The following is a 16,750-nucleotide window of genomic DNA, read 5'->3' on the forward strand; positions in this document are numbered from 1 at the left end:
AGCAAGGCAATATGAGATTCAAGTTCAAGGGGTAGACATGAATATAGTCTGGGGAGTTTTGATGGAGGGAAAGATTAAGTGGGGCAGTGAAAGATCACGATGAGTTGAGGTTCGAGGAGGTGATGGCTGAGGAATAGAGTTGAGCAGAGCATACAGGAGGGAGTTAATATCTTATGGGTGCAGATCCAACTGGAAATTTTCAAAATTTCACAATCCAAGTCAGGGTCAAGTTCCAAACATGTTTTAACACAGCTAAAAGCTCAAGGTGAATAAAAACATTCCTTTTGTTGAACAACAGGATTCTGAAATGGAGGCACCTGTAAACCTCCTCTTCTCAGACTTTGGTCTGTATGTAAAGACATTTGAAGTCTACATAGAACGCTCCACTCAACATCAGTGCACAAAAAAGTTCATTGACGAGAATCTGTCAGATTTAGTAACCAGGTAAGGCATGTTTTGGTACAAGTTGAAACCTGAGGAATCTGAGAAGACCCTGAGCTACATAATCTCTTACTTGTTCTGACAGCGTGGCCGCGGTCTGTGGGTGGGGGGAGAGGGGGCAGAGGGGGTGGGGGAGTTGTGGGGATGGCGAGAGCGAGTGCCGTGTTGGGGGGGGGGTGGCGACAGTGCTGGGGAGGGGGGGAGAGAGTGAGTGCCGGAGAGGGGGGGGAGATTGCGAGGGCCGGGGGGGGGGGGGGGGGGGGGGAGTGCGAGTGCCAGGGAAGGGGGGGGAGTGCCGGGGAGGGGGGAGGGGAGAGTGCTGGGGGGGTGGGGGGGGGGTGGGGGGGGGGGGGTAGGTGCGAGTGCCGGAGAGGGTGAAGGGAGGGGGGGGAGGGGAAGGGAGGTCGTCCGCCTGGTCAGGTGCCATCTTCCCGCAGTTGCGCCCAAGCAGCCCATGGCACCTGGCTGCTCGAGGGTGGGGGGTGGGGGGGGGGGGGGGCCACCGTGGCGGGAGCCGCTATTCCACAAGTTGCCCTGGAGGAGGAGGAGGATGAGCGCAGCAGAGATGCGGCGCAGGCTGCCGCAGAGGAGTATGCCGCAGAGTGGCAGGCGGCAGGTGCCCAGGCTGGAAGGCCACCCGCCCGACAGGACGTGAAGGAAAAGGAGGAGGAGGAGGGGGAGCACGAAGTGGAGGAGCATGAGGAGAGGGTGGAGGACATTGTGGTGCCACAGCGATGGAGGTGGACTCCTGTGATTCCTGCCCTGTGATTCGGGATCCATTTGGCAGCCGTTTCCTGGGGCAGCCCGGCCTAGCTGGATAAGGCTGCGGCTCGGGCAACTAGGATGGCGAGCTGCCAGCCTGTCCTGCCCACTGCCCACCAAATACACCTGGGGCAGAAGTGTTCCGGCACCTCCCCTACAGGGGGACCCGGGATGGGCCCCAGCACCTCCTCCTCCCTCGGGGTGCCCGATGGCCCCCGGGCCTCTACATGGATCAGGGGTGCGAACGGACCAGCGATCCGACACCCCCCCGACACCTGCCGCTGCCTGGAGGCCCGTGCTGGTATCGACAAGGGTTTGCAGGGTTGCAGCCATGGAGCTGAGCGAGTTGGCCATCCCTGTCTGTGTCTGGGCGACACCGGCCAGCACCTGGGCAATGGCGCCAATGCCATCAGCGATGGCCTGCTGAGACTGAGCCATTGCCTGCAGCGACTGGGCCATGGTCTGCTGAGACTGGGCCACGACGTTGAGCGCCTCTGCCATCTGCAACTGGCTCTGGCTCATGGCTTCCTGTGAGAGGGAAGCCATGTCCTGGGTCACATACGCCGTCCTCACGGAATGCCCATGGTCTCGCATCCTGCCCCCCACGTCTGACACTGTCCCACCCATTGCCTCCACCGCGGACGCCACCCGTGCGGTTTCGGCCTGGGTGGCATGCATGACCGGCACCGCTCCCAGCTCCTGGACGTGGGTGGACTCCTCCACCTGCGTCTGTAGACGCTGCAAGCCAGCCAGCATCCTCTTCCTTCATCCCAGGTTTGGTGGCTGCATCGGGTCTCTTGGTGGGTGTGGTAACTCCAGGGCCCCGGGACCCGTCTGGGCAGCAGATGTCTTGGGTAGGGGTGTCCTGGGTAAGGGTGTCCTGGGTAGAAGTGTCCTGGGAGGAGTGTCCTGGGAAGGGGTGTCCTGGGTAAGGGTGTCCTGGGTAGGAGTGTCCTGGGTAAGGGTGTCCTGGGTAAGGGTGTCCTGGGTAAGGGTGTCCTGGGTAAGGGTGTCCTGGCTCGGCTGCGATGGGTGCCTGCGTCTGCTCCCCTTGTCACTGGGTGTCACACCTGCGTCGCCGCACCCGCACAAGACAGGGGCATCATCTCCGTGGTGCTCAATGTCACTCCCACTCTCGTGGCCGCCCTGGGGGGGTCCTGCGTGCGTCACACACCAGAGGGCCCGGGTGTCTCCCTCTCTCGTGGCCGCCCTGGGGCATCCCGCGGGCAGTTGGCATCCGGGGGGATGGGTGCCTCGACGTTTGGTCCTGCAATACACAATACAGCAGCATGGTTAGACACACAGGCAGTGATCGGGGGATATGGGGAGGGGGATATGGGGGATATGGTGGAGGGGGGATATGGTGGAGGGGGGATATGGGGAGAGGGGATATGGGGAGAGGGGAAATGGGGGATATGAGAGATATGGGCAGGGGGGATATGGGGGAGGGAGAAGGGCCGTGGGTGGCTAACTTGCTGGCGGGCCCCCGACCTTTGCATAGGCAACCTCCCGGTCCTCAGGTCCGCCTGCCAGTTCCAGGGCCCTTTCCTCATGGACGGAGAGTGGCCATCAGCTGTGCCCCCTCCAGTCCTCTGACGCTCCCTGTTGTGTGCACGCTTCTCCTGTGGGGGTTGGGTGGGTGGGTGGCAGGGGTAAAGGGCAACAGTGTTAGACAGGTATATGACTGCATGACAGCGGTTGCGCATATATTGGCAGAGGTCGCAGCACATTAGAGTTAGGGTTAGGGTTAAGGCTAGTTGCACATGATGGGCGCGGTTCTCCCCTCCCGCGGAAAATCATGAAGGCCGTTGTGAACTCGGCCAAGTGCGAACTCACCCGCGGAGCTAGGATCGGCGCTCCGTAACTCTCGGCCGCTGGGGGTGCGTCCGATAGAGACACCGGCCCAACGATCGCGGGCCTGTCCCCTCCCGAACACAGTCGTGGTGCTCATTCCCCACTAGGTCCCCTACAAGCCCCAAACGGGCATCTCACACCCGGTTCACGACGGCCGCGACCAGGTGACGTCACATAGGCGCCACCGTCGAGTCACTCTCGGCGCGCCGCCCGGCGGCGGAGAGTTATGGACCGCCGATCCGGCGCCTGTCCGGGGAGGCTCGTACGGTCATTGAAGCCTACTCGTGACAATAAGCGAGTCCTAGCCTAGGTGGGGGTGAATTCGGGGCGAGGAACGGCCCTGGCTGCCCTGACGAGGTCGTTGACCTTCTTGTGGCACTGGGTTAGGGTTAGGGTGCACGTGGGGGTGTGCCACTCATCGGGGGGTGACTCACCCTGGCTGCCCTGATGAGGTCGTTGACCTTCTTGTGGCACTGGGTGCCTGTCCTCGGTGTCACAGCCACAGCGCTGACGGGCTCTGCCACCTCCCTGCACAGGCGCAGGCTGAGACGTCGGGCGACCCTATGGCCATGTCCAGGGTACACGGCATCCCTCCTCTCGTACAGCGTCCAGGAGCGCCTCGATTTTGTGGACCGGCTGGACATGTTTGCAGATCTCCCGGGGGCGAGACACCATCTTTTGTGCTGTGACGCTGTGCGGCATTCATTACGCTGCCCGGCATCAGGGGCTGGTTTAGCTAGGGGCTGGTTTAGCTCACTGGGCTAAATCGCTGGCTTTTAAAGCAGACCAAGTAGGCCAGCAGCACGGTTCGATTCCCATACGAGCCTCCCCGGACAGGCGCCGGAATGTGGCGACTAGGGGCTTTTCACAGTAAATTCATTGAAGCCTACTCGTGACAATAAGCGATTTTCATTTTCATCAAGTGACGCACCGCGTCCAGAGCGGGTGACGCCGACGCGAATGGCGTCATACCGCTGCTAGCCCATTCGGGCTCGGAGACTTTGCGACATTTGGGGAGGCCCAACGCCGGAGTGATCCACGCCATTTTTGGCACCGGGCCCCGGCCATCGCACCGATTATCGGAGAATCCCGCCCCAGGTGTACCGATTCAGCAGTCCAACTGGGCTCGCACCATCGCCACATGGAACACAACTGCTTCCAAGCCAACTGGCAGCGGATTAGGCGAGTCCGTGATTGCCACACATGAGGCTTATCCGCCGCAGCCGCACTTCACGATCATTCCCCACACACACACCATCCCAGTCAAGATGGTTGCAAGGGGAGCAGCACCTGTTCAGTGATGCTGAGCAAGAGACCCTCCTGGACACCAGGGAGGCGAGGCGGATGACCCTGTACCACGGCCCAGGAGGAAGGCCATCTGACACCGGCATTCACTACGCCTGTGAGCAGGTGGCAGAGACGGTCAACGCTGTGGGCAACGTCGTCCGGATTGGCCAGCAGTGCCAGGAGATACTGCACAACCTCCTTGGGGCAGCCAGAGTGATTTGGCTGCTCCATGCCCCTGGCACCATTCACGCCCATCCACATACCCGTAACCCTATCCCCCCGACATGCCCCCACCAAGCCCCCTCCCTACCCCCCAGGAGAAGCCCACGCACAACCGCCGGGAGCGGGAGATGACCAGATGGGGACCACCAGACCTGGGCCCCTGACCATGTCCGAGCAAAAGGCAGTGGACGTGATCGGCGGCCCAGGGGGAAAGGGAGGTCACCAAGGTGGAGGTCGGGAGCGGGAGAACAAGTGAGACCCCCTGCTTAGTTGCGGATCCGCATGATATATGAGTGGCCTGATGAGACCATCAATTCACAAGACACGTGATTGGAAGTGAACAGTGGTTTTAATAGTCTTACAACTGAGCCTGCCTGCGACGAGATGAACTGGCAGCAGGCTCACGACTGCAGATCTTTATACTTCCGGTTAGTGGGAGGGGCCATGGGTGGAGCCAAGGGCGGAGCCAAGGGTGGCGCCCAGTACAAACTCCTCATCTCCCCCTATGGGCAGAGCCACGCAACGGCTCGTATACAGAGCTCACAAGGACACAATACATATGATACAACACAGTGTGAATTACTAGGTTTATAATTCACCACATGCCCCCCCCAAACCAACCAAAGAAACCCCCACAGCCGTCACGCCGCTGACCCCTGCTGTATCCTCTAAACCACAGTGTGTGTCTGTAACCCGTATACAGTGGACAAATGACCACAAGTTGCTCAATACAGTCATAGTTTATTACACTCACACACAGTCAACACACACATACAAGTTGCACTCTAAACTAACACGCAGGAACGACCCTAAGTTCAAGCCACACAGGGAAAACAATTAAGCCAGCTCTGTGTGTTCCATACAGGTCATTACAGTATTGAATGGTGGAGCGGCTCAAGGGGCTGAATTACCTGTTCCTGCTCCTAGTTCCTGGGCTGGATTCTCCGCCCCGCCATGGCAAATTTCTGTTTCACCCTACCGGCGGGATGCTCCTTTACGCCGTCTGGTCAATGGGGTTCCCCATTGTGGGGCAGCTCCATGCCATCGGGAAACCCCCGTGCTGTCGGCAAAATGGAGCATCCCGCCGACAGAGAATCCAGCCCTTTATGTTCCTGTTATAACCCTGCATGGGACACATCCAGCTGGGGATGATTGTTCCCTCGTGCTGATTGGGTTATGATTTAACCAGCATTAGAATAACAGGTCAGCTGCTGTAACAGCTGACAGAAAGGCGATGTGTAACTGGGTCCTGTGTAAACACTACTGATATGCTGAATAAATGTCTTTCTTATGAACTATTTGGACTCCAAAAGTTGCCATTAATTTCAGAAGAGTAGTGAGAGGAAATGCTGACTGTTGCACCATCATCTGGACAGGGTAGATGCAGGAGGATATTCCTGATGGTGGGTGTGTCCAGAACCAGGGGTCACAGACTGAGGAAACCGGGTAAACCATTTAGGACAGAGATGAGGAGAAATTTCTTCATTCAGGGAGTGATCAGCCTGTGGAATTCTTTTTTTAATATAAATTTAGAGTACACAATTCATTTTTTCCATTATGGGGTAATTTAGCATGGCCAATCCACCTAGCTTGCACATCTTTGGGTTGTGGGGGTGGGCGAATCCCATGCAAACAGGGGGAAAATGTGCAAACTCCACACGGACAGTGTGAACTCAGAGCCGTGATCAAACCTGGGAGCTTGGTACCGTGAGGCAGCAGTGCTAACCTCTGTGCCACTGTGCTGCCCCAGCCTGTGGAATTCTTTATCACAGGAAGTAGTTGAGTCAATTGTATGGTTTCAAGTATTAAATATAGCATTTATAGCGAAGGGGATCAAAAGATATGGGGGAAAGCGGGATTAGGCTATTGAGTTGGATGATCAGCCATGATCATAATGAATAGTAGAGCAGGCTTGAAGGGCCGAATGGCCTCTTCCTCCACCTATTTTTTCCATGTTTCTATCAGCGTTACTGTGAATTTCAGGTCACTTACTTCTTCAATATTAGTTCAAACAATTCGATTGATTGATTGATTTGATTTATTGTCACATGTACTGAGGTACAGCAAAAAGTATCGTTCTGCGCAACGTCAATGTTTTCCGTACATGAAAAAACATGGGACATATGATAAATACACAATGTAAATACATAAACACAGACATTGGGTGAACCATACAGAGTGTAGTATTACTCAGTAGAGAAGGTGCGGGGAGAAATCAGTTCAGCCGACAAAAGGGTAATTCAGGAGTCTGATAACAGTGGGGAAGAAGCTTCTTTTGAATCCGTTAGTGCTTGTTCTCTGACTTTTGTATCTCCTGCCCGATGAAAGAAGTTGGAAGAGAGAATAAGCCGCATGGGAGGTGTCTTTTCATTTTGCTGCCCGCTTTCCCAAGGCAGCGGGAGGTGTGGGCAGAGTCAATGGTTGGGAGGTGGATTTGCGTGATGAACTGTGTTGTGTCCATGACTCTCTAGTTTCTTAGTCTTGGGCCGAGCAGTTGCTGTATCAGGCTGTGATTCAGTCTGATAGGATGCTTTCTATGGTTCATCTGTAAAAATTAGTAAGAGTCAATGTTGGAATGCTGAATTTCCTTTGTTTCCTGAGGAAATATAGGCGCTGTTGTGCTTTCTTGGTCGTAACATCAACATGGATGGACCAGCTCAGATTGTTGGTGATGTGCACACCTAAGAATTTGAAGCTGTCAACCTTCTCCACCTCAGAACCATTGATGCAACAGATACTTTGCTTCCTGAAGTCAATGACCAGCTCTGTAGTTTTGCTGATGCTGAGGGAGAGATTGTTATAGCTAGACTACACCACGAGGTTCACCATCTCCCTCCTGTATTCGATAGAGTTGTTCGAGATCCGACCCACTACGATCGTGTCATCAGCAAAATTGACCTGAGGAAGGAGCTGCGCTCCGAAAGCTCATGTTTGAAACAAACCTGTTGGACTTTAACCTGGTTTATAAGACTTCTTACTGTGCTCACCCCAGTCCAACGCCTGCATCTCCACATCATGGCTACTACCATCAGCAAAATTGTAGACGGAGTTGGAGTCAAATTTTTCCAGACAGTTGTGTGTGTATAGGGAGTATAGTAGGGGGCTATAATACGCAGCCTTGCAGGGTCCCAGTATTGAGGACTATCATGGAAGAGGTGTTGTTGTTTATCCTTACTGATTGTGTTCTATAGGTCAGAAAGCTGAGGATCCATTTGCAGAGAGAGGAGCCAAGTCCTAGGTTTTGGAGTTATGATGTGAGCTTGGACGGGATAATGATGTTGAAGGCGGAGCTGTAGTCAATGAATTGGACTGTGACGTACAAGTCCTTGTTGGCGAGATGCTCCAGTGATGAGTGGAGGGCCAGGGAGATTATATCTGCTGTGGATCGGTTCTGATGGTATGCGAATTGCAGTGGATCAAGGCATTCTGAGAGTATGGAGTTGATGTGCCTCAAGACCAACCTTTCGAAGCACTTCATAATTATCAATGTCAAGGGCACCAGATGATTGTCATTGGGGCAAGTTGCTAATCCTTCTTTGGTACCGGTATGGTGGTTGTTGTCTTGAAGCAGGTGGGAACCTTGGAACGGAATAGGGGGAAATTGAAGATGTCCGCGAGCATACCTGCCAGTTAGTGCGCACAAAATCGGAGTTCATGACCAGGGACTCCGTCAGGATCTGTTGTTTTCTGAGTGTTCCCCATCAAGAAGGCTGACCTGACTTCAGAAGCTGTGACGGTGGGTATAAGTGTGTCCGAGGCTACTGGGGCAATTTTCTGGTTTCCTGCTTGAAACGAGCATAGAATGCATTGAGTTTATCGGGGAGGGGGGTGCTGCTGCCGGAGATTCTACTCGGCTTTCCTTTGTAGCCCATTGTGTTGTTTAAGCCTTTCCACAACAAATGAGTCAGTATTGTTCGTCTGTGGCTATAGCTCAGTTTGGTATTGTCTCTCGGCATCCCTGATGGCTTTGCGGAGGTCGTACCTGGATTTATTGTATAGGTCAGGGTAGTTCGTCTTGAATGCCTCAGACCTGGCCTTCAGTAGGGCGTGAATCTCCTGATTGCACCATGGTTTCCCGTTTGGGAACATATACTGCCTTCTTTGGCACCCAATCTTCCACGCTCTTGCTGATGATGTTTGTGACGATGGTGGCATACCCGTTTAGGTTGGGTGCTGAGCTCTTGAATATGGACCTGTCCACTGACTCCAAGCAGTCGCGTAGGAGCTCTTCTGTTGCCTCAGACCAGCATTGCATGACCTTCTTAACTGGTTTCTCCTGCTTAAATTTCTGCATGTTTGCCAGGAGAAGGAGCACCATCTTATGGTCTGATTTTCTGAAGTGCGGTTGTAGGATGGATCGGTAGGGATCCTTGATGTTTCTGTAGCAGTGGTCAAGGATGTTGGAACTCTTGGTGGGACAGGAGATGTATTGCTGGAATTTTGGTATCCTCTTGAGGTTGGCTTGGTTGAAGTCCTCGGCCACAATGAACAAGGCCTCCAGGTGTTCTGTTTCATTGTTATTTTTAGCAGTGTAAAATTCATCACACGCCTTCTTCACTTTTGGTTGGATTGGGATGTGGACGGTCATGATGATGGCAGAAGTGAACTTCCTTGGAAGGTAGTACGGGCGGCACTTCACAGTCAGGTATTCCAGATCTGAGGAACAGTAGTTTGCCAGGGTCACCACGTCCGAACACCAGGAGGAGTTGATGAGGAGGCAAACCAACCCCCTCCCTTCGCTTTGCCCGATGATGCCGGACGGCAATTCGGTGTATTGAGAAGCCGTCAGGTTGTATGGCACAGTCCGATGAGGCAGGAGTGAGCCATGTCTCTGTGAAACAGAGCACACAGCAGTCTCTAACTTCCCTCTGAGAGATAAGTCCAGCGTTAAGCTCATCCAGCTGAATGATCGCTTGGAATTTTTCCAGGAGTACGCTGTGAAGAGGAAACCTGACACTACGTTGCTTCAGTCTCAGCTGCAGACCATTGCGTTTATCTCGCTTCCTCGGTTGGCGGTTGCTTCTTGATGGTGCCGTGATCCGGTGGGAGAAAACTAACCTGTGGAAGGTAAGTGGTTGCGTCTGGCGGGGTCCCAGGCGCTGGTTGTGATTTTGAGGTTACGTCTGGTGGGGTCCTTGGCGCTGGTTGCAATTTTGGGGTTGCAGGGGGTGGGGGAGTGCCATGATTGCGATCCGGTCGGGACCCAGGGTTCCGCGAGGATGAGTCTGCCTTTCCTTTCGGCACATTCAGGTCCTCACGTGGGGTCTCTGTCGTTTTCGGGGATAAATTTTACTTTGCAGGTTTACAAATGAACTGCTATCGTTTTGCATATTAAATTAAGATTTACACAACCGTTGTTCAGTGAACCCTTTTGTTACAAATGTAATTTCAGATTGATTCATATCCTTTCAAAATAAAATCTTTCTTTTTTTTGTAGCATTGGGAAAAAGGGAGCTTCCTGTCTAAATGTCCTGGGATTAGGAAGTGGCTCAGGTAAGTCCTGCCCTGTCCATTGTTCTGTAATTAATGGTGTATCTGTTGTACTTTATCATCCTAAACAGGCTATTTAATCAAATCTCGCTTTTCTTTGACATGTGAAAAAAAGGGTGAAGTATTAAATGTTGATGCCTGTAATTTTTACAGTAGAAAATACAAGAATAATGCACACTGTGTAATTTGAAGGAATAGAAGGCCCGGGAACAGACAATTAATTGTCAAATGGACATGCAATTGCATGTAGGCTCCCAGAAATAATCTTGGAGATGTTGCCCCCAGTATTCTGGATATTGGGAGGGGGCAGCGGGCAGTGACCATGAAATTCAGCCCTGGATCATCCCAATGCAGAATAGAATAGAATGAATGAATTAATTAATAATGAATTCATGAATAAATAATGAATATTGCTTATTGTCACAAGTAGGCTTCAAATGAAGTTACTGTGAAAAGCCCCTAGTCGCCACATTCAGGCGCCTGTTCGGGGAGGCTGTTACGGGAATAGAATAGAGCTTTACTGTCTATGCTAAAGTGTTATTGACTTTATCTCCAGTATAACATAAAATCAAACAATCATTTGTCTAAAACAGTGAATATTTCCTGTATTAGTGCATATGTAACATGCACCCATATCATACAAACACAAATATTACACCCTGCCATGATAGCACTTACTGCAATTAGGTGCTGGTTGAGCACAGGGATCAAACACTGAAGCAGACCAAGGCTGGCCAGCAGCACAGTTCAATTCCTGCAGCAGCCTCCCCGAACAGGTGCCGGAATGTGGCGACTAGGGACTTTTCACATAACTCAATTTGAAGCCTACTTGTGACAATAAGCAAGTATCATTTTCATTTCAATTCAATTAAAATAAATAAAATTTGCATTTTGTTTAGTAAGCTAAAATCACTGAGAACAAAAGGCCTCTTGAACAGATATTTCCTGGCAATGGGCATTTTAAAGAATTGGGCCAAATGGAGTCTTTTAAATAATAATAATCATTTAATAATAATAATAATAATAATAATCGCTTATTGTCACAAGTAGGTGTCAATGAAGTTACTGTGAAAAGCCCATTTTATAAGAATAGCAAAAATAGTATAATTACAAGGGAATAAGCAGAAAACACAAAAGGGGCTAGGATAATGATTATATTAGAAAAACTAATATTGTCTAACCATTAATTTAAGACTCAAATCAAACATGTGATGATGACCTGGCCTCTGTCAAAGACATGGGCCGGATTCTCTGCATGGGACACTGAGGGGTGAATTCTCTGTACCGGGAAGCCTGAAGCGCATTTCCCAATGGGACGGAGAATTCAAAAATCAGGATCGGCACTCGATGCCGATCCAATCACGATGCTCCGACCTCCCGCTGGCGGTGGGATAGAGGTTCACACTCACAGCCCAACGGGAGGAAATAGATCCACTTAGCAGGCCTTCCATGATTACCTGGTCCCCTGTGCTGGGGCTCACATGGGTGGGGAATACAGCACGTCTCACCAAGCATAACCCTGACGTGATGGTCCTCACAGTGGACCCCAAAAGGGATTTACCCCCAAAGACCATCTGAGGGCCACCCTCCTACCCCGACAATGCACTGCACACCCACCCCACCTCTACCAGACACCCCGCACATGCCCCCTCCCCCACACCGACCCCAAACTGAAGGAACCCGCACAGAGACCCCCTAACCACATCAAATCTCTAGCTTCCAGATAGGGATTTCTTTTACTAATAATCTTTATTAATGTCACAAATCGGCTTACATTAACACTGCAACACTGCAATGAAGTTACTGTGAAAATCCCCGTGTCACCACATTCCGGCGCCTGTTCAGGTGCACTGAGGGAGAATTCAGAATGTCCAAATGACCTAACAAGCACAGCCGGGGTTCTCCGCCGGCATGATTCTCCGTTGTGCCGGCGCCCGGGAGTTTCCTGCCCCACAATGGGAAACACCATTGACCATTCTGCGATGAGCTCTGAAGCTCAGCATCATCCCCCTAAACCAGGGGCTGGTTTAGCTCACTCGGTTAAATCACTGGCTTTTCAAGCAAATCAAGCAGGCCAGCAGCACAGTTCGACTCCTGTACCAGCCTGCCCGGACAGGCGCCGGAATGTGGCGACTAGGGGCTTTTCACATTAACTTCATTGAAGTTACTCGTGACAATAAGCGATTTTCATTTCATTTTTCATTTCGTCTGACAACATCTCACTCCTGCCCACGGTAGCACTTTCTCACATTCACATGTGTTATCTGTGCATTCAATCTGGCCATTCCATCACACGGTCCCAACAAACCCTTAAGTTGCGGAGGTGCGGATGGGGGGGGGGGGGGGGGAGTCTCCATGGGGTGGAGAGGGATTGGGGTGGGACACTGGAGTGTGAGCACCGGCTGAACCGTTGTCCTTGGCCGTGCCCACCAACAACATCAGCCCATCTCGCCCCTGTCCTCTGCCTTGGCCACTGCTAACACAGAGTGATTCAGACCTTGGACATCCTGACCCATGGCTGGTACCTTTGCCCCTCAGGCCTCCACCATGGACACCACTCATGCGGTGTTGGCCTGCGTGACATGCATGGTTAGATCCGCCTTTTGCCCCTGTAGGCGTTTGGACTCCGCCAACTCACCTGCAGGCACTGGTGGTTGCTGACAATCCCTCATGCAGTCCCTGGCTTTTTGACTGCATTTCTATCGATGATGGCACCGCCCTTTCAAGAAGGCTGAAATCTGTCCAGATGGCAGCTAGTCCCTGAGGTAGGGTCACCCTACGGCCATCCGCCTCCTCGGGGGTTCCTACCTGCACCTGATGTACTGCAGCACATGTGTGATGCGTACCAGATAGTGTCCCAGGAGCCTCTTCACTATAATGCCCAACCGAGGTGAGTGTCTTTGGGATGCTGGGGGTTTTAGAGACAGCTGTGATGGAAAGTGAGTGTTGCCCCCAGACTGGTGCACCATGGTATATCTGGCTCACCATTTAAGTGCTCCTGTCGCTGTCCGTCTCCTCTTCCTCCCTGCTGTTCACTGGTGGGGACGAGGAGCCACACAGCGTAAAGCCCCCGGCTTTACCTGCGGATCCGACCTGCCTTGAACTGCCCCCCTTTAACCAGCCTCGCCTCCCCTGGACCACCCCCCACCAGACCCCCAGCCCCTGTCTAAACCCCCCCCCCCCCCCTCCCCCCCCCCGCCAGCTGAACAGTTCCCCCTCCTGACTGTGGCGGCGCTGGCCTGAGTCGGCAGCCGCCACACAAGGTCCCCAAACGATGTGAGCACACTTGTTCCCTCACGTGGAGGACTCGGCCCATTGGGGATGGAGTATCGGGGGAGGGTCGCAGGAGACGTCCTGAGGCTGTCCTTATGGCGTTTGGCATACTCCCAAATACACCATTTTTAAGGGGGTGGAGCATTGTAATGATGGGGCTGCTTCCGATTCTGGCGTAAACCTGGAATCTCCGGCGAATTGCCGAACTCGATTCCGGCGTTGGCGAACTGTGACCCCCTGGACCCCCTCCTCGTCAGCCCTGGGCCACCCCCAAGCAGTCTCCCTAACCCCAACCAAGCCCCACCTCTCCCACCCGGCCAGTGGCACAGCTCCTCCCTGACTGTGGCGGCACCGGACATAGTCTGCAGCAGCCGAGCCGGGTTCACGAGAAATAAAACCATAAGTGTTCCGCGCCGTCGGAACTCGGGCCAAGGGGGCGGAGCATCAAGGGAGGGTCTTTTGATGATGCGGCAATGCTCTTTCAACAGCGCGCAACACACAATGCGATGGTGCCGTTTTTGAGGGGGCGGTGCATCTGAAAAGTGGCGCTGCCCCGATTTCAGTGTCAAAAGAGATTCTGCGTCCAAACACCAAATGCGATTTTGGCCTCGGCCAATGGAGGATCCGCCCACTATTTTTCTTTCCTAGATATTCTTCCATTCCGTCATTTAATCGGGATCCCATTATTTTTCCTAACACTGACATCAGATTGTTTTTGGTTCAGATGGCATATTTTGTCCAATTTCTTAAATATAGTAATTGTGCACCTGTCCTCCAGCACTAAATGCTTCCAACAAATGATTAAATTTATGCAGTAATATCTCTGCTCTCACTAACCCAGATTATTTTAAAATGAATGGATACAATCCATTTGGATCAGGGGTTTTGTCTTTTATATGTTCGATTAGACTACTCAATTTTTATTTTCCTTTAATGCTTTTAAATTGTGAATCCACTTATCTCGGCATCGACCTGTTCTGTGTCCCTGTTAAATAACAAAGGAAAATAATTATTTCATGTTCCTGTCATCCCTGTTATTATTTGTGACATTACATTGTCTACCTCCGAATGATACTATTACCATTCTAATTGAATGTGCCTTTCAAATATCTTACTATTTGTTTTATGTTGCTTGATAATTTTATTTCATCCTGCCTCTTTGTCTTCTCTCCTAATCTCTTTGTATGTTCTTCTAATGTACATTCTTTTGCTGTCCACACACTTACCATATGTCTCTTTCTTAATCCACAATTGTTCCCTTATGTCTTTCTTTATGCATGGAAGTCCCCGAGAGTTTCGATGTTCTTTATTTCCAATTGAATACACTTTCACCTGTTAAACACCATTTCAAATATTTCCCATTTGTTCTACATCATTTGGCAATGATGTTGCCGGTTATTTTCCCAAAATCTATTCTCATCTGCTAAAGATCAGCTTTTCGCCAACCTCATAACGTGATTTTCATCATACTTAGAAATGCCTCCAGGCAGAAACGTGGCCCCGGGTCACTGTCCGTGCGGAGTTTGCACATTCTCCTTGTCTCTGCGTGGGTCTCACACCCACAACCCAACAATATGCAGGGTAGGTGGATTGGCAACGTTAAATTGCCACTTAGTTGAAATTTAAAAAAATATATATATTTTTAAAATACATCTATTATCAATCTAATTTCATTCTTCTTCTGGTCACTTTTTCACTTTTGCCTCGATGTTGTCCGACTCTTAATTTTCTTACCTGATTTGGTTCGTTTCCCAGCTCTTAGTCCAAGGGACTTTTCAAAGTAACATAGAACATAGAACATTACAGCGCAGTACAGGCCCTGCGGTCCTCGATGTTGCGCCGACCTGTGAAACCACTCTAAAGCCCATCTACACTATTCCCTTATCGTCCATATGCCCATCCAATGACCATTTGAATGCGTTTAGTGTTGGCGAGTCCACTACTGTTGCAGGCAGGGCATTCCATGCCCTTACTACTCTCTGAGTAAAGAACCTACCTCTGACATCTGTCCTATATCTATCTCCCGTCAATTTAATGCGATGTCCCGCGTACTGGACATCACCATCCGAGGAAAAAGGCTCTCACTGTCCACCCTATCTAATCCTCTGATCATCTTGTCTGCCTCAATTAAGTCACCTCTTAACCAACGAAAACAGCCTCAAGTCCCTCAGCCTTTCCTTGTAAGATCTGCCCTCCATACCAGGCAACATCCTGGTAAATCTCCTCTGTACCCTTTCCAATGCTTCCACATTCTTCCTATAATGCGGCGTCCAAAACTTCACGCAATACTCCAAATGCGGCCGCGGCGAGAGTTTTGTACAACTGCAACAAGACCTCATGGCTCCGAAACTCAATTCCTCTACCAATAAAAGCTAACACACTGAACACCTTCTTAACAACCCTCTCAACCTGGGTGGCAACTTTCAGGGATCTATGGACATGGACACCGATATCTCTCTGCTCATCCACACTACTAAGAATCTTACCATTAACCCAGTACTCTGTCATCCTGTTATTCCTTCCAAAATGAATCACCTCACACTTTTCTGCATTAAACTCCATTTGCCACCTGTCAGCCCAGCTCTGCAGCTTACCTATGTCCCTCTGTAACTTGTAACAATTGCACTGTCCACAACTCCACCGACTTTAGTGTAATCTGCAAATTTACTCACCCATCCTTCTATGCCCTCCTCCAGGTCATTTATAAAAATGACAAACAGCAGCAGTCCCAAAACAGATCCTTGTGGTGCACCACAAGTATTAACTTGACACCAGTCTGAACATTTCCCATCAACCACCACTCTTTGTCTTCTTCCAGCTAGCCAATTTCTGCTCCAAACTGCTAAATCACCCTCAATCCCGTGCCTCCATATTTTCTGCAATAGCCTACCGTGTGGAAACTTGGGCACGATTCTCCGCTGCTCAGGCCGGGTGGGAGAATCACAGGAGGGCCGCTGTGGCACCCCCCATGATTCTCTCACACCCCCATTCTCCGGCCCAGATGGGCCGAGCGGCCTGCCGTTCCTGACCTGTTCACGCTGGCGGCAACCGCACCTGGTCACTGCCGGCGTGGACATATTGCGCAAGGTGAGTTTGGGGCCTGTGGGGGGCGGAGAGGGGATTGAGCACCACAGCCGTGCTCGGGAGGGGACTGGCCCGCGATCGGTGCCCACCGATCGTCAGGCCGGCGTCTCCAAGAGACGCACTCTTTCCCCTCTGCCACCCCGCAAGATCAAGCCACCACGCCTTGCGGGGCAGCGGAGGGGAAGACAGCAACTGCGCATCCATGGGTTGGCGCGGCCAACCTGTGCATGCGCTGTTGATGTCATTAGGTGCCGTCGGCCGCGTCATTCTCGCCGCGCCGGGCCTTGATACCAGCGTCAATGCCTGGCGGCCGGGTTCTCCGCGACACCGCTCCTAG

General features: G+C 51.8%; 1 protein-coding gene across 1 annotated transcript in view; it reads left to right on the plus strand.

Annotated features, from left to right (window-relative positions):
* Window positions 1-247: 247 nt before the first annotated feature.
* Window positions 248-16,750, plus strand: part of LOC119962082 (histamine N-methyltransferase-like) — a 57,851-nt gene continuing 41,348 nt past the window's right edge. Inside the window, exons 1-2 of the mRNA XM_038789933.1 lie at window positions 248-444; window positions 10,004-10,059. Coding sequence (XP_038645861.1) covers window positions 308-444; window positions 10,004-10,059 — 193 coding nt within the window. The 5' untranslated portion in view covers window positions 248-307. The remainder of the gene's footprint in view (window positions 445-10,003; window positions 10,060-16,750) is intronic.

The sequence above is a fragment of the Scyliorhinus canicula genome, chromosome 2 (assembly GCF_902713615.1).
Source record: "Scyliorhinus canicula chromosome 2, sScyCan1.1, whole genome shotgun sequence".
Lineage (NCBI taxonomy): Eukaryota > Metazoa > Chordata > Chondrichthyes > Carcharhiniformes > Scyliorhinidae > Scyliorhinus > Scyliorhinus canicula.